The sequence below is a fragment of the Nannospalax galili genome, unplaced genomic scaffold (assembly GCF_000622305.1).
Source record: "Nannospalax galili isolate Female #2095 unplaced genomic scaffold, S.galili_v1.0 scaffold726, whole genome shotgun sequence".
Taxonomy (NCBI): domain Eukaryota; kingdom Metazoa; phylum Chordata; class Mammalia; order Rodentia; family Spalacidae; genus Nannospalax; species Nannospalax galili.
Genome location: NW_008355253.1, coordinates 2,475,347 through 2,500,596, shown reverse-complemented (window position 1 = coordinate 2,500,596; position 25,250 = coordinate 2,475,347). Strand labels below are relative to the sequence as shown.

The following is a 25,250-nucleotide window of genomic DNA, read 5'->3' as shown; positions in this document are numbered from 1 at the left end:
TGGTCTTTTTCAGACAGGGTCTCCCTGTAGCCCCAGCTGGCCTGGAACTCACTATGTAGACCAGGCTGGCCTTGAACTTACAGAAATTCACCTGCCTCTGCCTCCTGAGTGCTGGGATTAGAGGTGTGTGCCACCAAACCTGATCCTCTGTCTTCTGAGCTCTACACACATACTGTGGAACCTGTGTGCATGCTCACAAACACACAAATAATAAATAAATAAATAATAAAGTAAAAAATACATAAATAATTTAAAATACGCAAGTTTCCTTCAAGGAGGCAGAGCCTAAGAATAAGTAAGAATATGGGCTTTTGTCACTAATAAGAGCAATAAATATTTTTGAGAACTTATTTTCTAAAGGATAGATAGATAGATAGATGACAGATAGATATGTATATTCATGTTTGTGGAATCATAGGACTAATAATAAAGTAGACTAGGTATGTGATACTTATCTAAAAATTAATCCCAGGACCTGAGGAGATTGCTCAGAGAGTATTTGCTGTGCAAACATGAGGACTTGAGTTCAGATGCCCAATATCCATGTAAAAGCTGAGTGTAGCGTGTGCTGCTCATCTGTAAATTCCACACTAGGATGAGGAAAGAAATAGGCAGTTCCTCAGGGGCTTGCTGGCCAGCCAATCAAATCAGTGAAACCCGTGTTCAGTGAGAGACCACGTCTCAAAACAGAAGGTAGAGAATGATAGAGGAAGACACTTGACATTGACCTCTGACCTCCATTTGTGCACACAGGTAAGCACATCTATATGTGCGCACACACACACACACACACACTCACACACACACATGCACACACAGACAAAGAGGTCTTATAAATGCAAACCTAGAGAGAGAACTTGTTAGTGTATAGGTTGAGTTTTAAATGAGAAATGGTTCTTATTTGTTATGGTATGGATATGAAATGCCCACTCACCCAAGCTCATTTATTGAAATTTTAGTAGAAGCATCCACAGGTGGTGCTTGGGGAAGTGTCTGGTTCATGATGGCTCAGTAATTACGAATGGACTAATGCACTGATAGATTTCAATTTAAATATGATTTTAGAAGACTGGGCCTGGTGAGACACATTCAGGAGGCAGAAACAGGTAGATGTCTGTGAATTCAAGCTCAACCTAATCTACATGTCCAGTTCCAGGCCAGCTAGAGATACAAAATGAGACCCTTTCTCATCAGATAAACAAATATATATGTGTGTGTGTGTGTGTGTGTGTGTGTGTGTGTGCATATGTGTGTTGTAGGTGATTAGGGTTACATTCTTGGGGGCTGTAAATTATTGCCCTAGCCCTTTCCTGTTATTTTGGTCTTTGTTTCATGGCTGCTGTGAGGTGAGACTCCTTCTCCTCCACATACTCCCACCACCATGATGTTTTGCCTTGCTTAGAGCTTGCAGTAATGGAGCAGGCCTAAAACAGACTGAAACTTCTGAAATCATTAGCCAAAATAAATTTTCTTTCTGTTGGCTAGTTTCTTCCAAGTGCTCAGTCACAGCAATAGGGAAGTGACTAATTCAGTAGCCAAGGGAAGTATACTTATTTTAATTGTTTTACTGCAATGGGAAACATCACAGCAATTACAATAGTGACAGGTCATGTCTCCCCCTTTACACTCATTTCATCTGAGAGCAGCTGTGAAGAGAGTTCTTATGTCATACTGCAGGTGGATACTTGCCATGGAGGGAGGATGGTCTTCTAGCTAGTGCCTGTGCTGATCATATAGTGAGATGAAGGGTATAAGAGGAGAATGGACAGGAAGAACATATTACATTAGTCAGTTTCTCATTTCCGTAATGAAATACCTAAGGCATGTATTTATCTACTTCATAAAAGTTTTATTTTTCTCTACTGCAGTGAGAAACCTCTTTAAATGTTAGGAGGCTGGACAGCCAAGTAGCATGCCACGGACTCTGACATTGCCCTTTCCCTGCCCCCCGGCTCACACTGCAGCACAGAGTAATGTGTGTGTATTTGTGTGGTCTCTATACTTATAAGATAACCAACATTCAAGCAGGTGATCTCCATCATGACATAGGATCTAATTTAATCATTTCCCAAAGGTCCTGGCTAAACACAATTGGGTTAAGTTTACATCTTCTTTATATCATTAACATAAAATGTTGAACATTGAATTCCTGCCTGAATTTCGAGGGGCAAATCATTGTCAAACCCCAGAGCAAAGAGTAGGGAAATGAAGAGACATGGGAGAAATAGGTAGGGAAGGAGAAAGGGGAGAGGAGAAAAGGAACTGGCCAGAGTGAATGGTTAAATAAATACAGGCCCTGTGCAGTGTGTTTGTAGTTGCAGTCTCTCAATTTCTCTGACCTTGGCAAATTAGTGTGAGTGAATGCTGCACATCTCGGCCTGGGAAGATGTGAATGAACATTTATTCACCCCAGATAGCACATGGGATACAAACCAAAGAAAAGACCTCATCCAAGTATAAGTTAGTTAACCAGTGAGTATGTTGCAACTGCTTACAGGAGCATGAATGAGACACCAGCAGCCGCATCACTAAAGAGCCCGCCCTGGCGTAGGTGATGACGGGCAAAATCTGAATCTCTAGAGTTCCTTGCTGAACATGCAGGCGGTTTCACAGAGGAGTCTCCATTCACCAGCAGTTATCACCCTGGGGACAGGCCTTATGAATCCTCTAACTTTCATGAGCTTCTAGAGTCACAGCTTTCCTGAGTCTCCTGAGCCTTAATCGGCCTCCATTCTCTGTCCAGGATAGAATGTTTCAATCAAGAGCAACTAGTCTACCCTCCTTTTCCAGCTGTCTTCAACTTCCCACCCACTCCCTGAGCACAGAAAACTCCTCCCTTTGCTGAATCCTGAAAGGACTTTTTGTACCAGAGGGAGCCCATGCATCTTTGGGTTGTCATTGTACCTGTGAATCTCACCCAACTTACTGGTCTATAATCCTTTGAAGGCAGGTCATGCTTGCTCTGTTTGCTTCACCTATAATGCCCAGAGACCAAACAAACACAAATGGAAGGGATTCTGCTTTCTTTCTTTAGCAATAGTTCCAGCAAGCCACAATTTAAATTCATTGGGACCATCCAAATGCTTGTTGGGTTATTTTAATATCCTAACAAAGGATTCCATTTTTAATGACAATGATAATTCACAGTTGAATAGAAATGCAAGCTAACTAATCAGAGTATTCAACTTATGTCTGGAAGGCATTGTAATGGTAGTTCTCATTCAGCTTCAAAGGCAGTAAAGATCAACATTAACAATAGCAAAGGTATTGGCAGGCTTTCATATCTGGGCCCTATTCAGAGTAATTCTCCGACTCATCCTGTTCCACAACTGCTCCTGAGCTGAAAAGAAGCAGTCCTCTTCCTCCATTCTACCTCTCAGTAGCCCTAACCAGTGAGTTCAGTGAGTTCTGTCTTTATTTCTCTCCATTCTTCTTCATTTCCTCTTTAGTGGCACTTTCTTAGATTTGCCTGGCTTTTCTTCTGTTGTGAAGCCATCAACCTCATCCCCCTATGATCTCTGACTTTCAATCAGATTTTTCCATTAGGGCCCCTCAAAATTCTCTTAGAAGAACCAGGCATTATGGTACATGATTTTGGTCTCACCACTCTGAATCTGAGGCCATAGATCACAAGTACAAGGTCATCCTGAGCTACATAGTAAGACAATGTCTCAAAAGAAATAAAAATTAATTTAAAAATCTCCCAGAGAGAGGAGAAAAATCAACACTGTTCCTCGAATAAAGTTGTTTCTCCAAGCCCCCTAACATACTGGTTTTATGTAATTAGTTTCTTAAGTGTCCCATCTCTGCCTGGCTCCATCTAGAATTTTGGTGACATTTTTTTATGTGTATCTGTGTTTTGCCTACATGTATGTAAGCATACCTGTGTTGTACAATGCCTATGGAGGACAGGAGACTGTCTGATCCCCTGGAACTAGAGTTATGGACAGTTGTTAGTGGCCATGTGGGTGCTGAGATTCAAACACGGATCTTCAGCAAAAATTGCCAGTGCTCTTAACTGCTGAGTCATATCTCCAGCCCCCAAATTTTAGTAACGTTATCCTACTCAGAATGTAATGTTACTGACCAGTTTCCCAGTTCATATCTGCCCCACTTATGAGCCTTGACCTAGCTTCAACAAAGCTGGAAAAGCCAGTCCATGGGTACTTTTAGTCTTTATCAGTGTAGTAGATTCTGCCAGTATTCAGATTCTGCCAGTATAGGGGAAAAAAAAAAAAAATGACAGTTACTGCTGAGTCTATTGTCAAGAGCATTTACCACACCAGTGTCTCTATCACTACAAATTGTACTCTTGGTCTAAATTAGGGACACTAAAAAGAATACCTGGTGTCATCCCAGGAAGTGTCCAACTTTAATGTCATTTGCATCTCAGCTTATACTTCAAGATGGAGACCAGGAAGCCTGCTATTTTTATCTCCAAGTGAGTTTTCTTGAAGGGCATGCATGGAGAGGCTAGTGGTCACTTTCACGTCTGGTTTTTATACAACAGACATCATCAGGGGACCCAATCACCAGTCCCCATATGTCCCTTTATTTGGTTTCAGTGAATCTACTGGAAACTCATGAAAACTGATACAACTCATGACCCAAAACTGTTTGGGGAATGTGAATCTAAGTCCTCTTGAATGTTTATCAGATACTCCAAGTCTTATAGAAAATTGAAATGTCTTCTGATTGATGAGTCTTCGAACACACTGCTATAAAGAATACCAGCCATTTCAACCACCAGAATTTACAGTGTTATTCAAATATCTTGTGTGAACTAGTCAGTGAAGGGTCTATTGGTTGGACTGACTTAACAATAAGAGTAAACATATTTTATTTACTTCCCTCCTTTTCAAAATTGACTATCCATTGCCATAAATAGTCTTTTCCCATTCCCATCCCTTCCAACCAAACAGTGGTCTGGAGGTCCAATATTGGTTCAGAACTGTCAAGAATAATGGTATGGGTCTTCAGGTCACCTGACCTCCACTTATTGTTTCTGCATGATCTTCAGAACTGATTTTCCAAGCTGTGTTTGAACATGAGAGACTTCTGAAGAAAAAACGCTTTTGCTTATAACCTTAGGAGGCCCTCACTGTGAAGCCCTGTCTCCCACCTCCAAAATCCTATTAATCACCCCAACATTCTTTCTAATTTCAGATAATGTTCTTTCTATCTCATTACTCTGGGTGTGCAAAAATCCACCTCTAGTAGTTGTTTCCCTGTCTTTCCCTGTGGGAGGCTTCAGGGCCTTTGGAAACCCTAGTCTGGATGCTTGTTTTCCTTCTGAGGATGAATATAGGGAAAGACAAGAGTGATTATTAGTTTTCTCTCTAGCCAATAAGTTAGAAATTTAGGATGTATTCCTTACTGAAATAAACTTAGCTTCTATGTTGCCCCGCTGATTAAGTATTTACTTATGAAAAAACAAATCATCACATCCTGTGGAGTGCTCACTGGTACCTTTGGCTGAAGCTTCCCACTTATGGCCATGCTATTGTGGATTGCTCTCCGGAAATGCGTTCTTTCCATTCTGCATGTCAAATACCACCCACCTAGACCCAGAACATAGTCTACCTTCCTTCTTAAGGCCTCTTCTACTTCCCATCCATCCCCTATGTTGAGAAAACCCTTTCCCTTTCCTGGGAGGACTTTGTGTCCCTGAGGAAAACAATATATCCTTCCCTGTCTTTGGTTGTCACTGCATGTATGGACCTTATACCCATCATATTGGTGTGTAGACTCTTTGAGGACAGGGCCACAATTTCTCTGTTTGCATCACCTCCGATGCCTACGATGGACGAAACTGAATTGATAAAGATTGTCTTCTGACTGTAACTAGTATACAACATGATATAAAATTTATAAACAGGGGGGGTGGAGAGGTGGCTCAGTCTATAAAGTGCTTCCCCCACCAGCATGAGCACCTGAGTTCAAGTCTCTGAACCCACGTGAAAAGGCCTGGCGTGATGATAAAAGCTGTGATCCGTTGCTCAGGACATAGAGTTACTAGGATCCCTGGGCTCACTGGTCCTGAATTAGTGAGTTCCAGGATTCTAGCTTTAGGAAAAGACATTTTCTTAAAAATCATGGTGGAAAGCGATTAAGGAAGACACCTAGCATTAACCTCTGACCTTCACACAAACACACACACACACACACGTACACACACATGCTTGTGCACACACATACATACATGATCACATACAATATAAAATATATATATGTATAAAATGATATAAAACGATATATAAGTAAATCAGTAATCTAAACACTGAGAGAAAATGTCCTGAGGTGGTCTAGACTAATAAACATGAGTACTGCCCTAACACTTTCTGATGCTGACAGACAGGACCATAGCTAGACAAAAGTATGGGGAAAGGCTCCATCAATGGCTTTAGAATGAAACTTGAAAACTTGAATGAATAGAAAGGAAAAGAGAAGACAGAGAAGGCATGAGCATGGGCAGAATGATAGAAACAACTTAGGCACTGATGGGTTTGTTTCAATACTCCTGAAATTGCCCCTAACAGTTCCTTAGGTATCCATCAAAACTTGTACTTATAATGTGATATACATTATGTCATTCCATTTAGGGAGGTACATAGACTGAATAATATTCTATTGTAAATAACATTGTAAAGGAAATTCACTGTGTAAAGTCAAAACATACTTCACGGTAAAGTTGTCACCAAATGTGACGATGGTGTCACATTGGTGATAATACTCATGATATTTATTGCACACTTATGTCAGTCCAACATATACAAAATGCAGTAATACCTAGACCCCTATACCTTCAAAATAAAAATATTAAGCCATTAGAGACGAACAGATTTTGTATCATTTGACCTCATAGTTAGGGTACTCATGTCTAGACTAATTTTGTTCCAAAGTCCAGTCATTTTTCATTCCTGAGGACCCTAAAGACCAAAGTCCAGCAAACATGACAAAGAAAACAGCACAATGGCTTTCCAAGGATATGTTTAAGTTGCACCTCTGATTGGCTATACATGTAATCTGTATAAGCTAGCTTCGGGTTTGGTGAAATGTAAAGCCATTTTATTTACTTAGTGCTTCATTATTGCATTTTAGAGCACAGATAGGTGGACTTAAGTAATTATTTTCTGTTAAGTAGTTAATTACCATCTGAAAAGTCTATCTGGTTTCTCAAAGAATCTCCTCTCTCCTAGTCCTGCTTGTGTTGTAAATGGAAAAAAATCTCACCTCCAGGTTTTCACCGTTAGAAAGCTTCTCAGGTTATAAGAAAGTCCCAAGAAAGGGACATTTACTCAAAGGTGAGACAGTCAGAACCCTATGACCTCTCCAGCACAGGAACTGAAAACCCCTTAGCGATCACCACAGATTTATATCTACTGTTAGAGAATTGCTTTGGGAAATGATGTAGATCACAGAAATAAATTTTCCGACAACATAAAATTTAGTAGGGAGCAAAGAATAATTTGAGGGCAAAATAAAATCCCTACTTGTTTTAGCTCACTTTTATTAGCATTCTTTAATATTTACCACAGTCGTGTTTTGTGAGCCAAGCTGTTAGTGGAAGCATTCAACTACAGAGAAGATTCTGAATCTCTCTGGAGGATACCTTCAGTCTCATTTTACAAACAGAAGCTGTTGGTAACAGATGTGCTTCAAAGAGCTGGCAATAGATAAAAGAATTAAGGTGAAAAATGAGGTCTCTAAAACCTCACCACACAGAGACTAAGATAGCCTCTGGACTGGCCCAGATTCTTCAGCCTGTTTCTAGAACTTGCTGTTATGCAGTCTGCACAGACGGTGGAGTGCTTCGACAGGGAAGGAAGGGGAGGAAACTCGGCAGGGCACCAGCTTACACAGAGTCTTCCTTTCTTTTTTTTTCTCCCTCAAAGAGCTGGTCCTAGTAGAAAATAAAACCCAAAATAAAAAAATCCTTTTGCTCTGTCATATCTGTTTCTATTCCAGTTTTGTGGAGTTGATGGCCCTGGATAAACGGGTGGAAGCCAGCAGGCAGCTTATTGCTGCTGTATGTGGCTGGGTTTTGCAGGAGTGCAGGACTGCTTGGCTGTAGACTTCAGAGTCGCCGCCTCTCAGGCTGACAGAGTACCACTGCGCAGTCAGTGCTGAAAGGCTCAGAAAAGAAACACGTGCACTAATGATGGCCATGCATGACTATCCTTGAACCAAGTACGACTTCTGCCTCCATTTTCTTCCAGAAGTCTCTGTTCTCAGAAGATTAAGCAGGTACATGCTTCTGAGAAGTGTACTGAGGCGAGGTAGATATGGGATCTGTTGACAGAACTGGGAAAAAACATCATATTAATAAGAATAAGAATAAGATAGTCAGTTATGCAAGTCTCAGAGCATCTGTTATGCCTGGTCCTATGTGGGGGAATCTGTGGTATTTCCTTCTTAATCGAGTATTCTAGTTTGCCCTAACAACAGAGAGGGGGCACTCTACTGTGCATCCATTTCTCTGCCAATTACATAAGCACTTTCTGTAGCCCCCTCTTCCCTCTGCACAGATAATTTTATGTGGTGATCTAGTGCCCTCTTCAACACTTACAGTTTCTTTGTAGTTTCCATAAGACACCAACTGTTCCTCATACCATTCTTTTCTTTATAAACACAGTGATTATATTGCCTAAGGGATGCAGGCAAGAATCATGTTTACTGGGCATTTATTTTTGGCCAGTTTTTGACAGAATCTATGTCTATGAACTGTAATGATCATCTTAAAATCTTGCTAGGCTGTCACTATAGCACCATTGTAGAGGTGTAGACACTAAGGTTCATAGAGCTGAAGCAACTGACTTGGATCATACTCTGTGTGGCAGAGTAAAGAAATATATTGAATGACGTGATACCGTCTCCTTTTAGTCTAGTGGCCTGTCAGGTATGTAACATGCTTGGTACAATAATCATGAGGTATTTAATTTAGAGCAATGACTAACAGAGGAATTTAAAAACAACATGTGGTCCTTAAAAGTCATACTGGTCAACCACATGCCTCATGCCACCACTACCCTAAAACTTTCAATACCTTAAGTCTATACATGGGGCTTTGTAACTTTCAAGGCTCTATTACTCACATTATCTCAAGTGATCCTAACCAGATTTTTGTGAAATGGGCTGACAAGGGATTATTTTCTGAATTTTGTAGACAAGACCATTGAAATCCAGAAGGTGATTTAACTGATTTAAATCCACAAGGTGATTTAACTGAGCCAATAAAGTGAGGCAGGACAAGGGCTCTGACCATTAATTCCATATTCAGTAGCTTTATTAAATTTTTGTATATTTCATACAACACATTTTTGGGGGTCTTTTTGAGACAGAGTCTCCCTGTAGCCCTAGCTCACCTGGAACTCAGTATGTAGACCAGGAAGGAGGAAGTGAAAACAAGAGAGAAAACAAGTCAGCAAAACTCAAACACTAAAGCTCAAGGAAATCCACAATTTCCCAGTATCTGTGGCTTTCTCTGGTAGCACGGATCTCTGCATTGAGGGTTGGGTCCTACATTTAGGGGAAATCTGCTGAATTCACCACTTTGCCAGTCAGTAAGTCACGGCACAGGAGAACGTGTTGGAAATCACTCTAACTCCCTTTCTGCTTTTCCACGCTATACCTGACTACTAAATCAGAGTGCTAGAAGCCAAACAAGGATCCAGCACTGCAGTACTAAAGAAGGAGGGCCTGACTGGCAAAGCTGGACCAGAGATTATGCCTCAACCTCCTTTCCCAGAAGAGAGGATCCACCTCAGATGAGTATTCTTTATTTCACTTCCTCAAACAGCATACATTCGTGACTGTTTGCACACAAGGAAAAGGTTCTTAAATAAACAGTGGTGATCTGAAGATATTTACTCAGCATCCTGGGGGCCAGTATGATTTAATATTGCCAGTGTTAAGTAAAACTTTGGGAGTGGGATAACAACCTTAAGCAGTATAGTGGCTTTCTCCCTTTGGAACTGATGGATAGATAGCAGACAGCTCAGAGTGGAGAGGAGCTTTGCTGTGTCATCAGAGATCATAAACAGGGCTTCTTGAAGAGGATCACTAGGCTTCAATCCACGTAAAAATATGAAGATGGTGCCAAACCTGTATGACAGATGTATGTGAATATTCACTTGTTCATATGAATATTGCACGGTGAAATAGGGCTTCCAGGGCTGCCTGAGAACAACAGGAAAAGCAAGCCAGTTCAGAAACAAAATCATAGTAGGAAGTTGTGTATGAGCTGAAGCCTCGGTAAGAAATGAACAAAGACTTCCAAACCCCATTGATCTGCTCTTTCTTCCCTGAACTTTTCAAAAATATCATTTTCAATGTACCTTCTTACTGAAGAAAATAGGGTGTGATGGGTAATATCTATGGAGAACAAAAGCCCTGGCTATCTCCTGGCAAACCCATCTATGCTATGTAGCCACATTCTAAAAAAATTATTAATTTAGTAGTATTATTTGGAGGGGTGGGGGTGGTTATATGTCTCAAGTATGGACTCCTAGAGGACAACTTCATGGAACTGGTTCTCACCTTCCACTTTTATGTGGGTTTCAGGGATTGAACTCATTGGTAGGTTTACATGGAAAGTGACTTTACTCTTTGGTACATCTGTCTGACTTCTATGAGATGATATTTTGTTTATTTTTTGACATTTATCTAGCCTTTGTCATTATACTAACCACTGTCTTCCTTAACATGTTATAAATTCATGTCAAAGAATAACTCCTTTACATCTCAGTAGTAACTGATTTACTTCTCACAACAAGCCTATCTTCAACCAGAAAGATCAACAAACATGTGAATGTCACTCATCCAGAGCCTGAACCTAAGCTCTATGTCTCCTTTAACATGTCCTACTATATAGTAAGTGACCTTGGGCAACTCACTGATCCTCTGTAAACTGCAAGTACTTGTTTTTCAAAATTGATTTAACTGTATTATTGAATTATATATATGTATATGTATATGTATATGGGATACTAAAATGTTAGTGCAATGTTGGAGTTACAGGCTGCTGTGAGCTGCTTAAGGTAGTATTGGGAATTCAACTTGGATCCTCTGAAAAAATAGTACTTACTCTATATCGATAAGCCATCTCTAGTCCCAGTTTACCTATTTTCAAAGATTGATTTTGTTACATTTTTATTTATTTATTTTTCGTGCGGGGGGACTTGCGCATGGAGCTGTGTGTGCATGGCGCTGTACGTACATGTGGAAGTCAGAGAACAACTTGGTGGAGTTCATTCTCTCCTCCCTTCTGCCATGTGAGTCCCAGCGCTGAACTCACAGATGAGTCTTGAAGGCAGGCACCTCTAACTCTGAGCCATCTTGCTGAGCCTTCACTATTTTTTATAAAAGGCTGAGCCTGCTGATAACTGCTCTGAAAAATTAATGCATCCAGACTGATGGCCTGTAAATGGTTCTATTGTTCCATCAACAAACATGTGCTTAATTCCTGGAAAAGAAGTGGTATGTCACTTGATTGAATGAGTTGAGCAATATAATTAGAAGATTAAAAAGTCTGATTGAAATGTTATGTTCCAGAGCATTCCAGGTACTATGCCATGTGTCCTCTTATTCCCTGCATTATGTTTTGTCAAGTCTTCTTTGTACATTTATGATTTTTGAAAGAGGATTTTTTTAAAAAAAGGGATCAATATGAAAGACACATATTTAAAAAAAAAATGGTCTGGACAGCTAGCAGAAGAGAAAGATTGGATTTCAAGAAGGAACCATTATTTTTAGAGTAAAAATTTTCAAAGAGAAAAAAATCAAAAGCAAAACCCCACAGTCACAGTTGCAGGAAAATAGACATTTCACTGAAAACGCCATTACGATTGAGCAGAGACACAGAAATCACAGTGCAAGTGGTTCTGCAGCTGAGGGATAAACCACAAGACTGCCCGAGCCATCTGAAGACAGAGTTGTATTGTTCCGTTAATTGTGTGTAACTTGACTTTTCTAGACCTTTCTGTGACAGACTAATCCAGCTCCTAAATGCTGCTGAGCCTTTTCTCTTTTGTTCAAGGCCGCCCACAATCTCTGAGCTGGAGTTCCTGCCACACAGAGTTTCGTATGGAGAATTTTTAATTGACAATAGATATGCTGATGGGAACTGTCTAAAAATACATGGTTTTTAAAGAGGACACTGGCTTAAGGAGAAAAAAGTGCAATCTTTGTCCCAGTTTTAATTTAAACAGTGGTACTGATCTGCTAGGCGTTGTTTCATGTAAGTTGAACAAGGCAGGGTCTCCTAGCCAAATGTGTGTTGCCTAACTGTTTGACTGCATGAATTTTGAGTATGGCTTCTTTAGGTTACTTTCCCCACAAAGATCCTTGTTCAAACTGCTCGAATCTCAAACTCTTACTAGGATTTAGCCTTCAAACTCTTAGACGTGCCAGTGGCAACACTGTTAGTGGTTTTAACCTAGGTGGAAAGGGAATATTCTGTTACTAGGGGTTTTGGAAAATGTTGACATCTTTTGGGATGTCTTTCTGAGCATTCTGGATGCTTCTGTGGCAAAGGAAAAGTGTGAGGTTCAGGGAGTTATGGGGATACACAATGAGGCAAAGGTGCAACTATGCACCAAACATGGGGATTTCCAGGAGAAAGGTATACATCAAGCAAGGATAAATGAATATTCTAGGACTGGGAGAATTATTTATTTGGGTGTATTGCCTCATAATGACTTAGTCAACCTGAGAGAGAAGAGGAAGTATTTGAGGAAGAAGAATACAGAATTAAGAAGCAGGAGTTCTAGGTTCCTGGTTCAGCAACAGCTATGACCTTGGACAAACTATGTGATATCTTCAGATTTGAATCTTCTTGTCTTAAAAACAAGATAAGTTTATGTCTACCCTGTAAGACTGTTGAGATAATTAAAATAAAAGAATTATTGGAAATAGTTCTTTATAAGCTGTTGAAGAGTCAGAACAAAATTCACAGGGTATTTATACTTATGAATCTCTCAGTGCCACTGGGTAGAGCTGGTGGGAGCAGGTGGGGCAAAGAGTAAGTCCAGACTTAAACAGGATCCCATTTAGCCCAGCTTCCAGCCCACCATGTCTTTTATAAGAGCTGTTATCCAATTCATATGTCTTGCAGATTGGTGAGCATGTGATTGTGAGACCCTCTCACTCAATGGTTTTGATCCTGGCTTATCACCAGGTATCACCTGGTTTATCATCTGGCTTATTCTCCTGGTGAAAATTGTATATCCCCACACCATCTCCCAGATCTATTAAGTCAGAATATTTTGTGGTGAGACTCAGGCATCATTATTCATCACAGTTCCCCAATGATCTCAAGCCTGCAACCAAGATTGAGAAGTACCCTCCTAGCTGAGCCAAAGAGAGAGGATACAGATAGAACATGCATTAATTTTTCCTCATAAAGCAGAGGAAAATGGCTTTCCAATATTGCATTGAGAGGAAGCAAATGGTCAACCTGGTAGATCAGAAGAGGGAAACAACTACAAAGGGTTGAGTAGTCACTCCAGCTCAGCTCTCTATAACTGCTTGAGCAATAGAAAGTACAATCTTGCAACTCTATTCTTGCTGTTTCTTTTCCTCTCTTCCTCTCCCACCTTGGCTTTGCTTTCTCCTCTCTTCCTCCTACTCCATTATTTTATTAGAAGGTTCTCAGCTACAAATACCAATGAAGCCACTTCTATTGAATTATTTTAAGTATCCTGAACAAATACTTCCCTTCTTGCCTCTCACCCTAGGAATATTTATTGGCTCTTTAGTACTTTAGTTGGTACATTCATAGCCGTCTATCTCAGGACTCACTGGGAGTGGGTGGGTAGCCGCTCTAAGACTTCAATTCTCTTTGCATTCTAAAAATCTGTATCTGTACCCACCACACATGCCTGAACTTTTTCATCCTGTATTCTAGCATTTTCTACCTACCTCTCTGAAGCCCCTATCTCTCAGTGATTTTCTTTGAATCTGTCCTCTTTCACATACAGGTGAGTCTAATGAATCAAAGTGTCTGGAGAATGGAAATTCATGGTTTTAATTTTCTATTTAAATGACACTAACTTGAAAACTACTTTAGCTTCATGTTTTATTGATGAAGTAAATGATTAAATAGGTATCCAGAACACAAAGCATCCTCGGGGTATGCTTAGACGAATCCTGAAAAGAGAGGGACAGAGACTGATCCAAGGCTTTCTGGTGCAAACAGAAGGTCTAAAGACCTGCTTCCATACTTCTAGAGCCTGTTCTTTCCAGAGTACAGCCTTCCCTGCAAAAGTGTTGTGGTTAACCAGTACTAGTCAGACCTGAATGTCATGCTAGTTCCCTCATATGCCAACTGTCCATGAAAATCCCTCATGTTCCTGGTCTCCCTGGCCTCTAATGCATTTGTAGACAATATCTGCAGCTCTAGACTTCCTGCTTCTAAAATCTGACTCAGATGTCCACCTTATTCATCTGAATAAGCACACTTATTTTTTTAACGGCTGCTCACTCTTACTTCAGAGACCTTCCAGTCTTGGGTGGAGCTGGAGAAAATAAAACCAGGTGAGCAGGATATGCTCAGATGCTAGAACACCCACTTGAAGGAATATCAAGTTTTCTCATTTTCTTTCTTATTAATTAAATCTTTCACTGTTAATTTGATTTTCCTCCTTTGTTTCCTAAATGATGTATTGCTAAAGGAAAAGTGGGTCAGTTGAGAACTCTGACTAGTTTTGTCCTGGTTAATTTAAGTTTTGCCATATGTTGTTCAGGAGGTGTGTGCTAACAACAGGTCTTCTGCTGATTAACAAACAACCTGGATTTTTTTTTTTTTAATTTAGACTTCAGCTACCTGATAAAGAAAAGGAAACTTAAAAGGGAATAGATTAGGAGAAACAAAAGCTAACTTAGAAAGACCACACTAAGCAGAGCTGCTGTAATACTGGCTTAGCCATGACTTTGTTTTTATGGTAGAGCCAGGTTTCTCAGTACCAGCATTCTTGATATTTTGTGTCAAATAGTTCTTTTGATTTTGAAGATAACCTGTTCACTGTAAGATGCTTAGCCATATCCATGACCTCTACTCTGCAGATGCCAGTAGCATACCAGCCAGGCATGAAAATAAAAACCATTTCCAATCCCCCCACCCTGTGTGTGTGTGTGTGTGTGTGTGTGTGTGTGTGTGTGTGTGTGTGTGTGTGTGTGTGTGTGTGTGTGTGTGTGTGCAAATTTCCTCTGGTTGAGAGCAGTTAGCATGATACATGATCATGTGATCACCAAGTACAAAATTCAAATATATCCCTCACAGTCATGCGATTGTCTGAGCCTTATTCTCTGTGAGTTCAAAACATTCTGGTAAGAGATTGGACTAGGTGGACTAGGTGGTTACTGGTCATCTCTCCTCTTGAAAGCCTATGAATGGTTTCCTCTGTTGGCAGGGTGCTGCACTATTCATTTACAAGCGGCAAAGATAATCAAGATGTTGGTCAAAATTCCTGTATTTGAGCCCAGCACCCATGACATTCAATATGAGGCACCTCTCTCGCCATTTTGTGTGGCTGTCAGGAAGTCACAGAATCTATATTTGAGTGTGAACTTTCCAGCACAGCTATAAATGGAGGGGGCACCCACTTTTCTGTAAATAACCCCCTACCCTATGCTCTGTTAGCAAGCTCAATAAACTAGTTAGGATTTTCAAAAGAAAAAAACACAACAACTAAGAATGTGTTTAGTGTTCAATTCTGTATATGGTCTAGGTTTCTGGTAAGTGTAGGCATGAAGGAATCAACCATCTAAGGAAACATGACAAAGCCACCAGAGTGAATACTTGCATGATCCAGAAGGTAAGAGACTTTGTACAAGATATTCAGCCTCTGTAAACCTCACATTCCTCTTTTAGAGATAAGGTTACCAGTATCTCACATATGAAGAACCTAGAAAAGACATTCATTCTAAGAACTACTCAGGAAGTCCTTTTCCTTCATCTCTTTTGCTTCTCTTACTGACCCTTAAGGATGCACTCTCCAGGCCCTTCACTTTCAAAAACAAAAATCTATGGTCTTCAAGAATTGTGTACAAATGAGGACGACCAGGAGACAGTTGCCAGTTAGAAGTTAGGACCTTGTCTCCTGAATTCTAAGGGGAAAAAAGTATAGACTGGGGAATTTTAAATTTTAAAAATTATTTTCTTTATCTTGAGCTGAAAAATACTTTCAAAAAAATACAATGTCATTGCCAGATCTAAGCACTAGACAGCAGGTGTATACCATCCAATGGCTAGAAGAATCCAGAGTGTGCTCAAGCCTGCAAATTCTCCATCAACTTAGTCAACCATATCTATCCTTCGCATTTCTCTTGTGGATGGATGATTTTTATCAGATATTTTCCCAAAATAAAAGTTTGATAATAGAAGAAGGGGAATAAAATTAGTGCATAAAAGTAATTTTACAATATGGTTTGTGTGTATTACTATACTATAAATGTATATGTGTGTAGGATTATGTTGTCATGCATATACGAATACAAATGTACATGTGTACATGTGTGTTTAAAGCACTGAAATATATAAATAGATGGACAGATGGATAGAGAGGAAGAGAGATATGTATCCTCAATCTCTCTCAATATATATTTCAGGAATATGTTAATACTCATATTTTAACTAGGTTCATGGTATTTCACAGTTGATCAGTGGCCAATTCAAGTCAACTAATATAAGTACCCATTTAATTGATGCTTGACTACAAAGAAACATTCTGATACTCATTTTCCAAAACAGATAGAAAATATTCTGATCCTCTCATCATTTTCTTTGAGAGGGAGTATGACTTTATTTCACTAGAGTCTGTGATCCTCTGATGCCGAATACCACTTGGCTATGCCAGATAGTACAGTCATCAAACTTGCTGATAAGTTGATTAATACCAATCGGAAACATAGGTGGTCTCTAAGCCAGCCAGTGATGTGTGTGCAGTTTCTTAGGAAACTGGGGAACAATAACAAGTGGTGTTTTCTTGCCCCTCTAATTGCTTACACATCCTCTTGAATGTGTTGTTGGTGCTAAGGCATACCAAATGTCTGCCTCACTGAAAGAGAGGGGCAAAGGTTAGGTGTTCTTATATGTTGAGAGGCTTGGGGGGGGGGATTTTAAGCATGCTTTAACCCTTTACTTAAATATTCTTTTCTTCATGATGCCTACTTCAGAGTATTAAGAATATGGGGTTTTTCATGGGGCAGGTGGTCTTACTATGTAGGCTGACAGGAGTCAGGAGCTGCCTTTCCTCTGAGTACAGCTAAAAGATGGGTTTCATTTAACATGTAATTCTGGCAGAGCCTCAAACTCTGCTGGGGCTAAGACTGGTATGAGAGAATATCATTTGTCATTAGAAAATACTTTTTTGTCTTGTATAAATATTCAGAAAACCTCAGTACCACTGCCGAGCATTAATCAGCTGGGAAGGTACTGCAAAGGGAGGGTGAATTCATCACAATGGCCTTAAACTCTTTGCAGAGAGCACAGGATAATGAGATTAGCATCCTCTGTGGAAAGAAAAACCAAAGGTTTAAAAACCTTTTAAAATGAGATTTCCTTTAAAATGTGCAGTAGTTTGCTTAGAGGGGTCACAGAAAATTTCTGGAATCTTAAAGATTAGTTAATTTGAGCTGAAAAGATTCCAAGTATCACAAAACCTTACTTCAAACTACCACTCTCCCTTATTCTTAGCCTCTCCCTCTCCCTGCTGCTCTTCAAAACCCAAGGAACAGAGCTGTGAACCCATGTGAGTGAAATTCCTGTCTGTGTAGGAAATACACTTGCTTGCCTACAAATACACAAACTGCAGACACACACACACACACACACACACACACACACACACACACAAAGAACTAAGCTTCCCAAGGCCTTCATTGCTCTGAAAGTTCCTGAAGGCTGATTTCTCTTCCCAAAGATTGTAAGTAAATTTACAGTGACTTAAGATGCTCTGAATGCACAAGGTGTAACTGTGGGAGTGGGGAGGGGAGCAAACAAAATATGATTATTCTCTTTCTCATAGCTGAAAAAATATAAGGAGAATTGAGGGGCTGCCTTGGACATAGGAAATGAAATAGTTGTCATTGTCCATACTTCCAGGGAATAGAGAGAGACTGTAGCTCTGATGTCTACCACAAAGGTTTGCTTCTGGAAGAAAAATTTCTAAAAGCATAACAACATTGCCCTTTAATGCGCCAAGCTAGAATAATGTTTGGCAATGGACTCCTGTAGTCTTCCTATGAAGAGGTAAAATTAATGGGAACCTTACTTTAGGGGCCACAACTTTGTAATTTAGGAAAAATGAAAACAAATGGCATACTCTCTTTCACAGGAGGTGTTTTTAGAGGGGTTTAACTGCAGATATCTAGGGAACCTTGTTCTCCCTGCTTTCCCACCTTCTCCATCTTAGGATATTTACAAAGGCAAGTCTACATGATCATGCTTAAACTAAACTCCGAATCCCCTCCTCAAAGTTTTCAAACAAAGCACCTATCTTCTAGAACATTCACATTTGAAGGTGTGTTACATACATGGTGTGTATCATAAAGTCCTGTTCTAATTATAAGCAAAGTGGTGTAAAGTTTCTTGGTCAGGAAATGTGAGCTGATTGTGTGTGTGTGTGTGTGTGTGTGTGTGTGTGTGTGTGTGTAAAGCTGTTTCTCTTAAATCTTAACATGTGAAAGGTATTTGCAAAATATTTCCTTTGAAAGGCTTCTGTAAGCCATACATTTAGGCATATTAGTTGCTGCAAAGGTATAGAAGACAAAGCTACCACCAACCCTTAGCTTAAGTAAATATTCTGATAATGTTATTCTGTATTTGAAAAAGTGGGGTTTTCCTTTTTAGGTTAGTAGCTGGAAGTATTTGCATTTTGGGGGTGGTATTTATGTGTTTGCCCCATCTTCCTTCTTTGAAAAGGGGGTGGGTATAAAAAGAAAGATGCCAGGCTTTAGAATCAGTTAAAAGGGTGAAATGGGCAACATTGGTTCAGTTATCACCAACTGCCATCCATGACAGTGTATTTCAGTCACACATCTGGTTAAATTGCTAGGTAGATGAAAGTGTCCTCCATCAACACATACAGCCCACATCTACCACCACTTGTCCTTCCCAGAACACACCCAACTGCCCCAAATCCTACCTCCTCACTCTTTAGTTCAACAAAAGACTAAAATGTCAATGAGGGGCCCTGGAAACCTATGAGGGGCAGGAAGGGGCAGTCAGTCATCCTACCACTGATAAAAAGAAGTGGGAAAAGAGGGAAAGCATGCACCACATAAAAGTCCAGATGAGAAGTGGCATTTTCCCCATCCTGGGTTAACAAGCAATTCCCTTCTCAGCATTAGGAAAACACACAATCCAACAGAATTGTCTTCCACCCATCCCCCATTGCTGCTGTACCAAGTTGGCCCTGAATTTTCCTTTCCACAAGTCATTACCCCCAAGGCATTCATCCTGAGTCAGGATTCTCCCCACAGTAACTCAGGAGCTAAAGCTTGCAGTGGTCTTAGGTCCAGAAGCCCAGTTTTCAGTATTGAACACTTAGTCTGTCTGTCTGTCTGTCTGTCTGTCTCTCTCTCTCTCTCCTCTCTCTCCTCTCTCTCCCTTCCTCCCTCCCTCCCTTCCTCCTTCCCTCCCTCCCTTCCTCCCTCTCTTTCCCTCTCCCTCTCTCCACCCTCTCTCTCTCCTCTCTTTCTAAAGCAGAGGAGAGGCTTTCTTTTAACATGGGAGGGTATGAAAAAGGGCACAGATTGCTAATTCTGGTGAGTCAAAGGCATAGAAGAATTATGAACAAGTGGCATTTGCTGAGGAAATCTTGAGCTGATTTGGAAGATGCTTACTTACATTAAGCGGAAAAAAAATCCACTTTTCTGTCAGGCGCTGCCTTTTAAAAGCCATTTGCAATGATCTTGCCATGATCCCTGCCTTAAAGGCAGTGATGCCCAGTCTTACCTCACCCATTACTTTAAAGTAGGTAGACAGTATAACCTATTCCTCAGACTATGGTATAAAGGTCTCAGTGACTTCTCAGCCCTTATTCATGTGGGGTAAGTTACCTGGAACCATTACACTGGTCATCTTTGTTTGCCCTTCTTCACATTTCACACAGAATTTGAGTACTTGCCTGATGCTTTCTTGATTTTTCCCCACTGGTCAAGGCCCCAGAACGGCACTCCCACCTATGGTCCCAAGGAAATATTAACTGTTGCTTCTCTTACAACACAGGTAACAATACATTTAGGTTACACCAGTCTGTAAAAACTGTAAATGCTATTTTATTTTAAACGTTTTAGTTTACAAAAAAGAAAATCAATGATTGGTACCTTTTTTACACTCTCAGATTCCTGAATATGGACAGATCTTCAAAGGGAGGAACGACTTCTCATATGAAATTTAAGATAGACTGTCCTGAAGATTGTGGGGTGGGGTTTTGTTGTGTTTTATTTCGGGGTTTCTGTTTGTTTTTTAAGACACATAAAGCTAAAATGTCAAGTCTCTGGGAGAGATTCCCTTACAGTTTCAGTCAAAGGAGCACATCTGAACACAGCGAGGATACCCTGTCCTGGTGCCCGCCTGGCTGCCCAGGCGTATTTGGTAGCGCATGGGTCGGGAGCCACTAGGATAATCACACCTCACATTCCCTCGCAGGCTGCTGGTGGCAGGTACACGAGCCGTACTCGTTGATGATCACCAGGGCTCCCTCAATGTGGTTGGGTTTGTAATCGACGTAGTACTCCTGTGCAGACATAGCCGCCATCTGATGCATGGTCTGTTTCTGCTTCTGCTTCCTGCGCTGCGTGACAAAGCACTGTCTGAGCTGCCTGAGGCTGGCTGGGAAACACTTCCAGGACACATAGAGTACCAGGACCACAATGAGGAAGGAGAAGATGAGGGCCATGGTGCCCGTGACCACTTTGTGGATCTGCACAGCGTTCTCCGCGTGCTCGCCGCTGGGGAGAGCCACGGTGGCAGGCTCCAGCGTGCCATCGAGCTGCCCCTCCCCGCCATCCACCAGGGTGGTAGCCGAGTTGTCAGGGGCTGCTGGGTCACTGCGGTTGGTGACGGCCGACAGGAGGTGGCCGCTAGTGGGCTCGGCCCCATCCTCGCACAGGTGGAAGGCATACACAGCATCCAAGACGTCCTCGCCTTGTGCGTACTCCGGGCTAGCGCACTGCAAGTTGCCATCGTAGCGCCCCTGGAAGTTGCTGAGCCAGGAGGCCAGGGCACACACGTTGCGCCCGCAGTCCCACAGGTTCCCGGCTAGGGTGATGCTCGTAAGGGACTTCCAGGAGTTGAGGATGCGGGGCTCGATGTAGGTGAGGCGGTTGGAATCCAGCTGCAGGGACTGCAGGTAGGGCACGGTCTCAAATACGTGAGACTCCATGTATTCGATTTCGTTCCCGGACAGGTCCATTTTCTCCAAGTTCCAAACCCAGTCCAGAGAGCTGACCACAATGGCCACCTTATTCCGCCTTAGGCAGAGCGAGTGCAAGGAGATTAGGCGCGGGAAGTGGGCGAAGTTCACCTTGACCAAGTCGTTATGTTCCAGGTGCAGCTCTGTGAGCTTGAACAAGCCGGCGAAAGAGTTGCGGGCCAAACTCTTGAGCTGATTGTATCCTATGTCAAGAAACTTGAGGCTGCGGCAATCCTGGAAGATGCGCACGGGCACGAACTGGATGGCGTTGGCCCGCATGTGCAGCGAGGTGAGCTTCCGCAGCCCGTGGAAGAGATCCGGCGCCAGAGCCTGCAGCTTGTTGTAGGACAGGTCCACGCTGCGCAGGTTCGGCATGGGCCGGAAGGTGGTGTTGGCCAGTTGGGTGATCTGGTTGGAACTCAGCGTGAGTTCCTTAACTCGGCGCAGTTTCTGAAAGGCGTCCCCCTGCACCGAGCAGATGTGATTGTGATCCAGATACAGCCACGTGAGCTGCATTAACCCAGTGAACTGGCCGGCGCGCAGCTCCGAGAGGCTGTTGTAGCGCAGCGACAAACCCAGCAGGCCGGAGAGGTTGTGGGGCGCCTCCGTGAGGTTGAGCGCCTCGCAGTACAGCAGTCGCCCCTCGCACCGACACAGCCCCGGGCATCCGCTGGGGGCGGCGGGCAGCATCTGAAAGCAGGCCCCCAGCAGACACAAGACCACCCCCGAGGGCCTCCTCAGCAGCCAGTGTAGACAGAGACCGAGCAGCAGGAAATCCATTAGCGAGACTCTTTCCAGAGAGACCGGAGAATGTCCATTGGAAGCGCTCGGTCAGAAATCTACATCATATTTTATTCCGAGAAAAGGGGAGGGAGCGGGGGAAGGGGGAGAAAAGGGCAGAAAATAAAATAAAATCAATATAGAGAAATGCAGAAGGAAAACCCGCCCCCCCCCCCCCCCCCCGAGCCACACGTTCACCTCTAAGCATGCAGAAAGCTGGGCGGCATACAAAGTTCACAGCCACTGAAGGATCAAAGCCGAGTGATGTGGTCCATGTTAGATGCGGCAGCAAAGAAAAGGGAGGATTTTTTTTTTTCCTTCGGGAAAGAATTTAATTTAAAAAGTGTCTTACCCACCCTTTTCCAGAGAGTGACAACCTCCATTCAGCTGCTCGCTTTGTGTGTAGGCTAATTATATGCAGGGCGAGAGAAGACCCCTCTGTGTTTCCCGAGGCAGCCCGGCTCCACGGCCGGAGGATCTGGCAGACGCACAATGTCTCACTTTGCTGCTGCGCTCCGAGGCTGCAAGGGCGCGGGGCGAGTCGGGGAGGCGACTTCTAGGACCGCAAGTTTCCCAACTACGTGACGGGAGCCCCGGCTTCTCGCCTTCCTGCCTCCTTCTTCTTTTTTATCCTCTGCAGTTCGGGCCGTGACGTTGTGGGGGGGGAAGAAAAAATGAACTCCAAACTCGAGGCTCACGACTCCGCAGGATTCGACAAGCTGACGAATGCCTGTCATGGGAAACGACAGCAGCGGATCCGAGCCACCTTGGAGTCCTGGTCGGAGCTCGCCAGCCATTCGCGTCCCCGGCAGCTGCGGAGAGCCGGCCGGCTCCTGCTTTGCGGAGCGCAGAGCGGCACCCGGCTCCTTCCCTCGGCGGAGCTGAGCCCGTGTGCAGCGGGAGCCTGCACCGCCACCGACTGCTCACTGAGTGTCGTAAGCTGCCCGCGATTGTGCGTCTTCTCTGAACACCCCCGGCACCGGCAGATTGAAAAGGGGTGGGCAGAAAACCAACATTTTTTTTTTTTAACCGAACGGTTAAAGTAATATATGTTCTTTGATGAAATAAATGGAAAACACTTTCAGCGATGTTTGGTTTTATTTTTTCAAGATTTTTTTGTTGTTATTTATTTATTCTTTAAAAAAAAAAAGGGAGGAGGAGGAGGAGGAGGAGGAGGAGGAGAAGAAGAAGAGGAAAAGGAGGGAAGGAGGGAGGGAGGGAGGGAGTAAGAAACATCATAAATGACAAGAAACTCCCAAATGAAAGACTGGCATATTTGGTACCCCGTCTTTAGGAATATATATCCCCTTTAATGCTGTCTACGTGTAACAGATACGTAAGAATCTGTAGAGAAATCAAAACTTGTTTCTTTGCTTCACAAAAGCGACTTGAGAGAAGGCACAGGAAGGCAGTCATTTGGGGTTTGGTTTTGATATTCTCATTCTCTCTTCCTCCCTCTTTCCCTCTCTCCCTTCCCCCTCCCTTCCTTCCTCCTCCCTCTCCACCCTCCCTCCTTTTGCAAGGCCTGGAGTTCTGCAAGCTGGCCCATTTCGGGGTGGCTTGGGGAATACTTTCCAATCCCACCCTGTTGGAGAAGCCATCTGAGTCCTGGCCATGAGAGAGGGTTGCAGTGTGGCCGATCCAGTTTGTGCACAGGGAGACTGGCAGGAGATCCTGCGGGCGCTCCCTCAGTCTACGTGGGGCACCTGCAAGAAAAGATAAAGATTCTGCCGTGTTGCAGCACGTGAGAGGTGAACCCTGATGTGCTGTTCCATAGTGATTACATCTAACACCTCCTCCCTGAGAATATACTAGAAAAAAATGTGCAGAGGAGGGGTAGTTTAAAGGACAAGGGAGCATTTTCCTTATCCATTCATCCCTAATTCAGCTTTGAGACAGTATGGAATTGTGCTAGTTTTCTTCTGAATATGAGGGGACAGGCCCCTGCCTGATATTTATACCCTCAATTTCTTATAGGCAAGAGTCCTTACAATGAATAAGCCCCTTCTAGGAACAACTATTCTGCAAAGGGTCTGCCCTGTTATTGTCAGAAGCCTGTTGATCATCTGCTTAAATAAATACATATTAAAAAACAAAACAAAACAAAAAAACAGCCCTTAAGATAGCTGAGTAAGCCTGTGGTAGGAGGAATCCCAGGTTAGTGTCTGTTGTTTTCTCTACATACCTATCATCTTTGCCTCTAGTGAGCTCCACCTAAGTGGGCATTATCTGTCACACTTACTTTACTGGGAATGATGGTACGTTGAGAGACCTCCCAGGCGGTATAGCTTGGTTAAACCATTTGACTGGTCCTTAATCACCAAGCTGAAAATACCAAAGGATAGAATTAAGGTCATCGAAAACAGGTACTACTTTTCAGGAAAAGTCATATGAACAGGGGTATGAATCATTCCATTTTGTATTCATCTGAGCTCTACTCTGGTCATCCATCTCCCCGATGTATCATTTAATTGAAAAGAACACAAATCTGAAATGTCATAGACACCACATGCTGTCTTAGGAGACACAGGAGACATTGAAATCAACCCTCTCCATTTTGGACATGAGGAAACTGAGGCCAGAGACATCTGGGGATTATCCAAGGTCACATACCTTGTTACTGGCATAGATAGATTTTTGATGTCCTTCCTCACAGTGATATTCTTCCTGTGCCAGTCTGGATTGGTCACCTCTCCTCACTCTTGCCTGCAACATAGCTCTGGACTGGGCACTTGGCACTTGTGAGGTGCTGCAGAACACTTTAACAGACAAACAATTTTCATCATCAAGTGGTTTCAACTCTTGCCAAAACAATTGTTCTTGACAGCACGCTGGCTGATTGAGCCATAAACTCTGAAGGGTTGGAGGAGCAGAGCTGGGCAGGCATAGACAGGGGTAAACAGTGGCCAGGCACACAGTAAGTACTGTGAGCATAAGCCACCCAATCCCCATGGCAGCTAGGAAGAAAATCCTTATAATGCATGCAGCTTGGCAAAAGGGTGACAAAGGCTGCCAAATGGGCAAGAAGAGGTCCCACTTCAGATGTCACTT

General features: G+C 42.5%; 2 protein-coding genes across 5 annotated transcripts in view; one reads left to right on the top strand and one right to left on the bottom strand.

Moving 5' to 3' along the window:
• Ctnna2 (catenin alpha 2) overlaps window positions 1-25,250 on the top strand; it is a 1,380,618-nt gene that overhangs the window by 884,685 nt on the left and 470,683 nt on the right. The window lies entirely within an intron of this gene.
• Window positions 20,265-23,285, bottom strand: Lrrtm1 (leucine rich repeat transmembrane neuronal 1). Of its 3 annotated transcripts, none has more exons than XM_008852321.3 (2): window positions 22,552-23,285; window positions 20,265-22,258 (listed from the first exon to the last, which is right to left on the bottom strand). In XM_008852321.3, the coding sequence occupies exon 2, from the start codon at window positions 22,197-22,199 to the stop codon at window positions 20,631-20,633; it is 1,569 nt and encodes a 522-aa protein (XP_008850543.1). In that variant the 5' UTR covers window positions 22,200-22,258; window positions 22,552-23,285; the 3' UTR covers window positions 20,265-20,630. The 3 variants fall into 3 exon arrangements, with proteins under 3 accessions (XP_008850543.1, XP_008850541.1, XP_008850544.1); XM_008852319.2 differs by having other exon boundaries at window positions 22,556-23,285; XM_008852322.3 differs by lacking the exon at window positions 22,552-23,285 and adding an exon at window positions 22,398-22,543.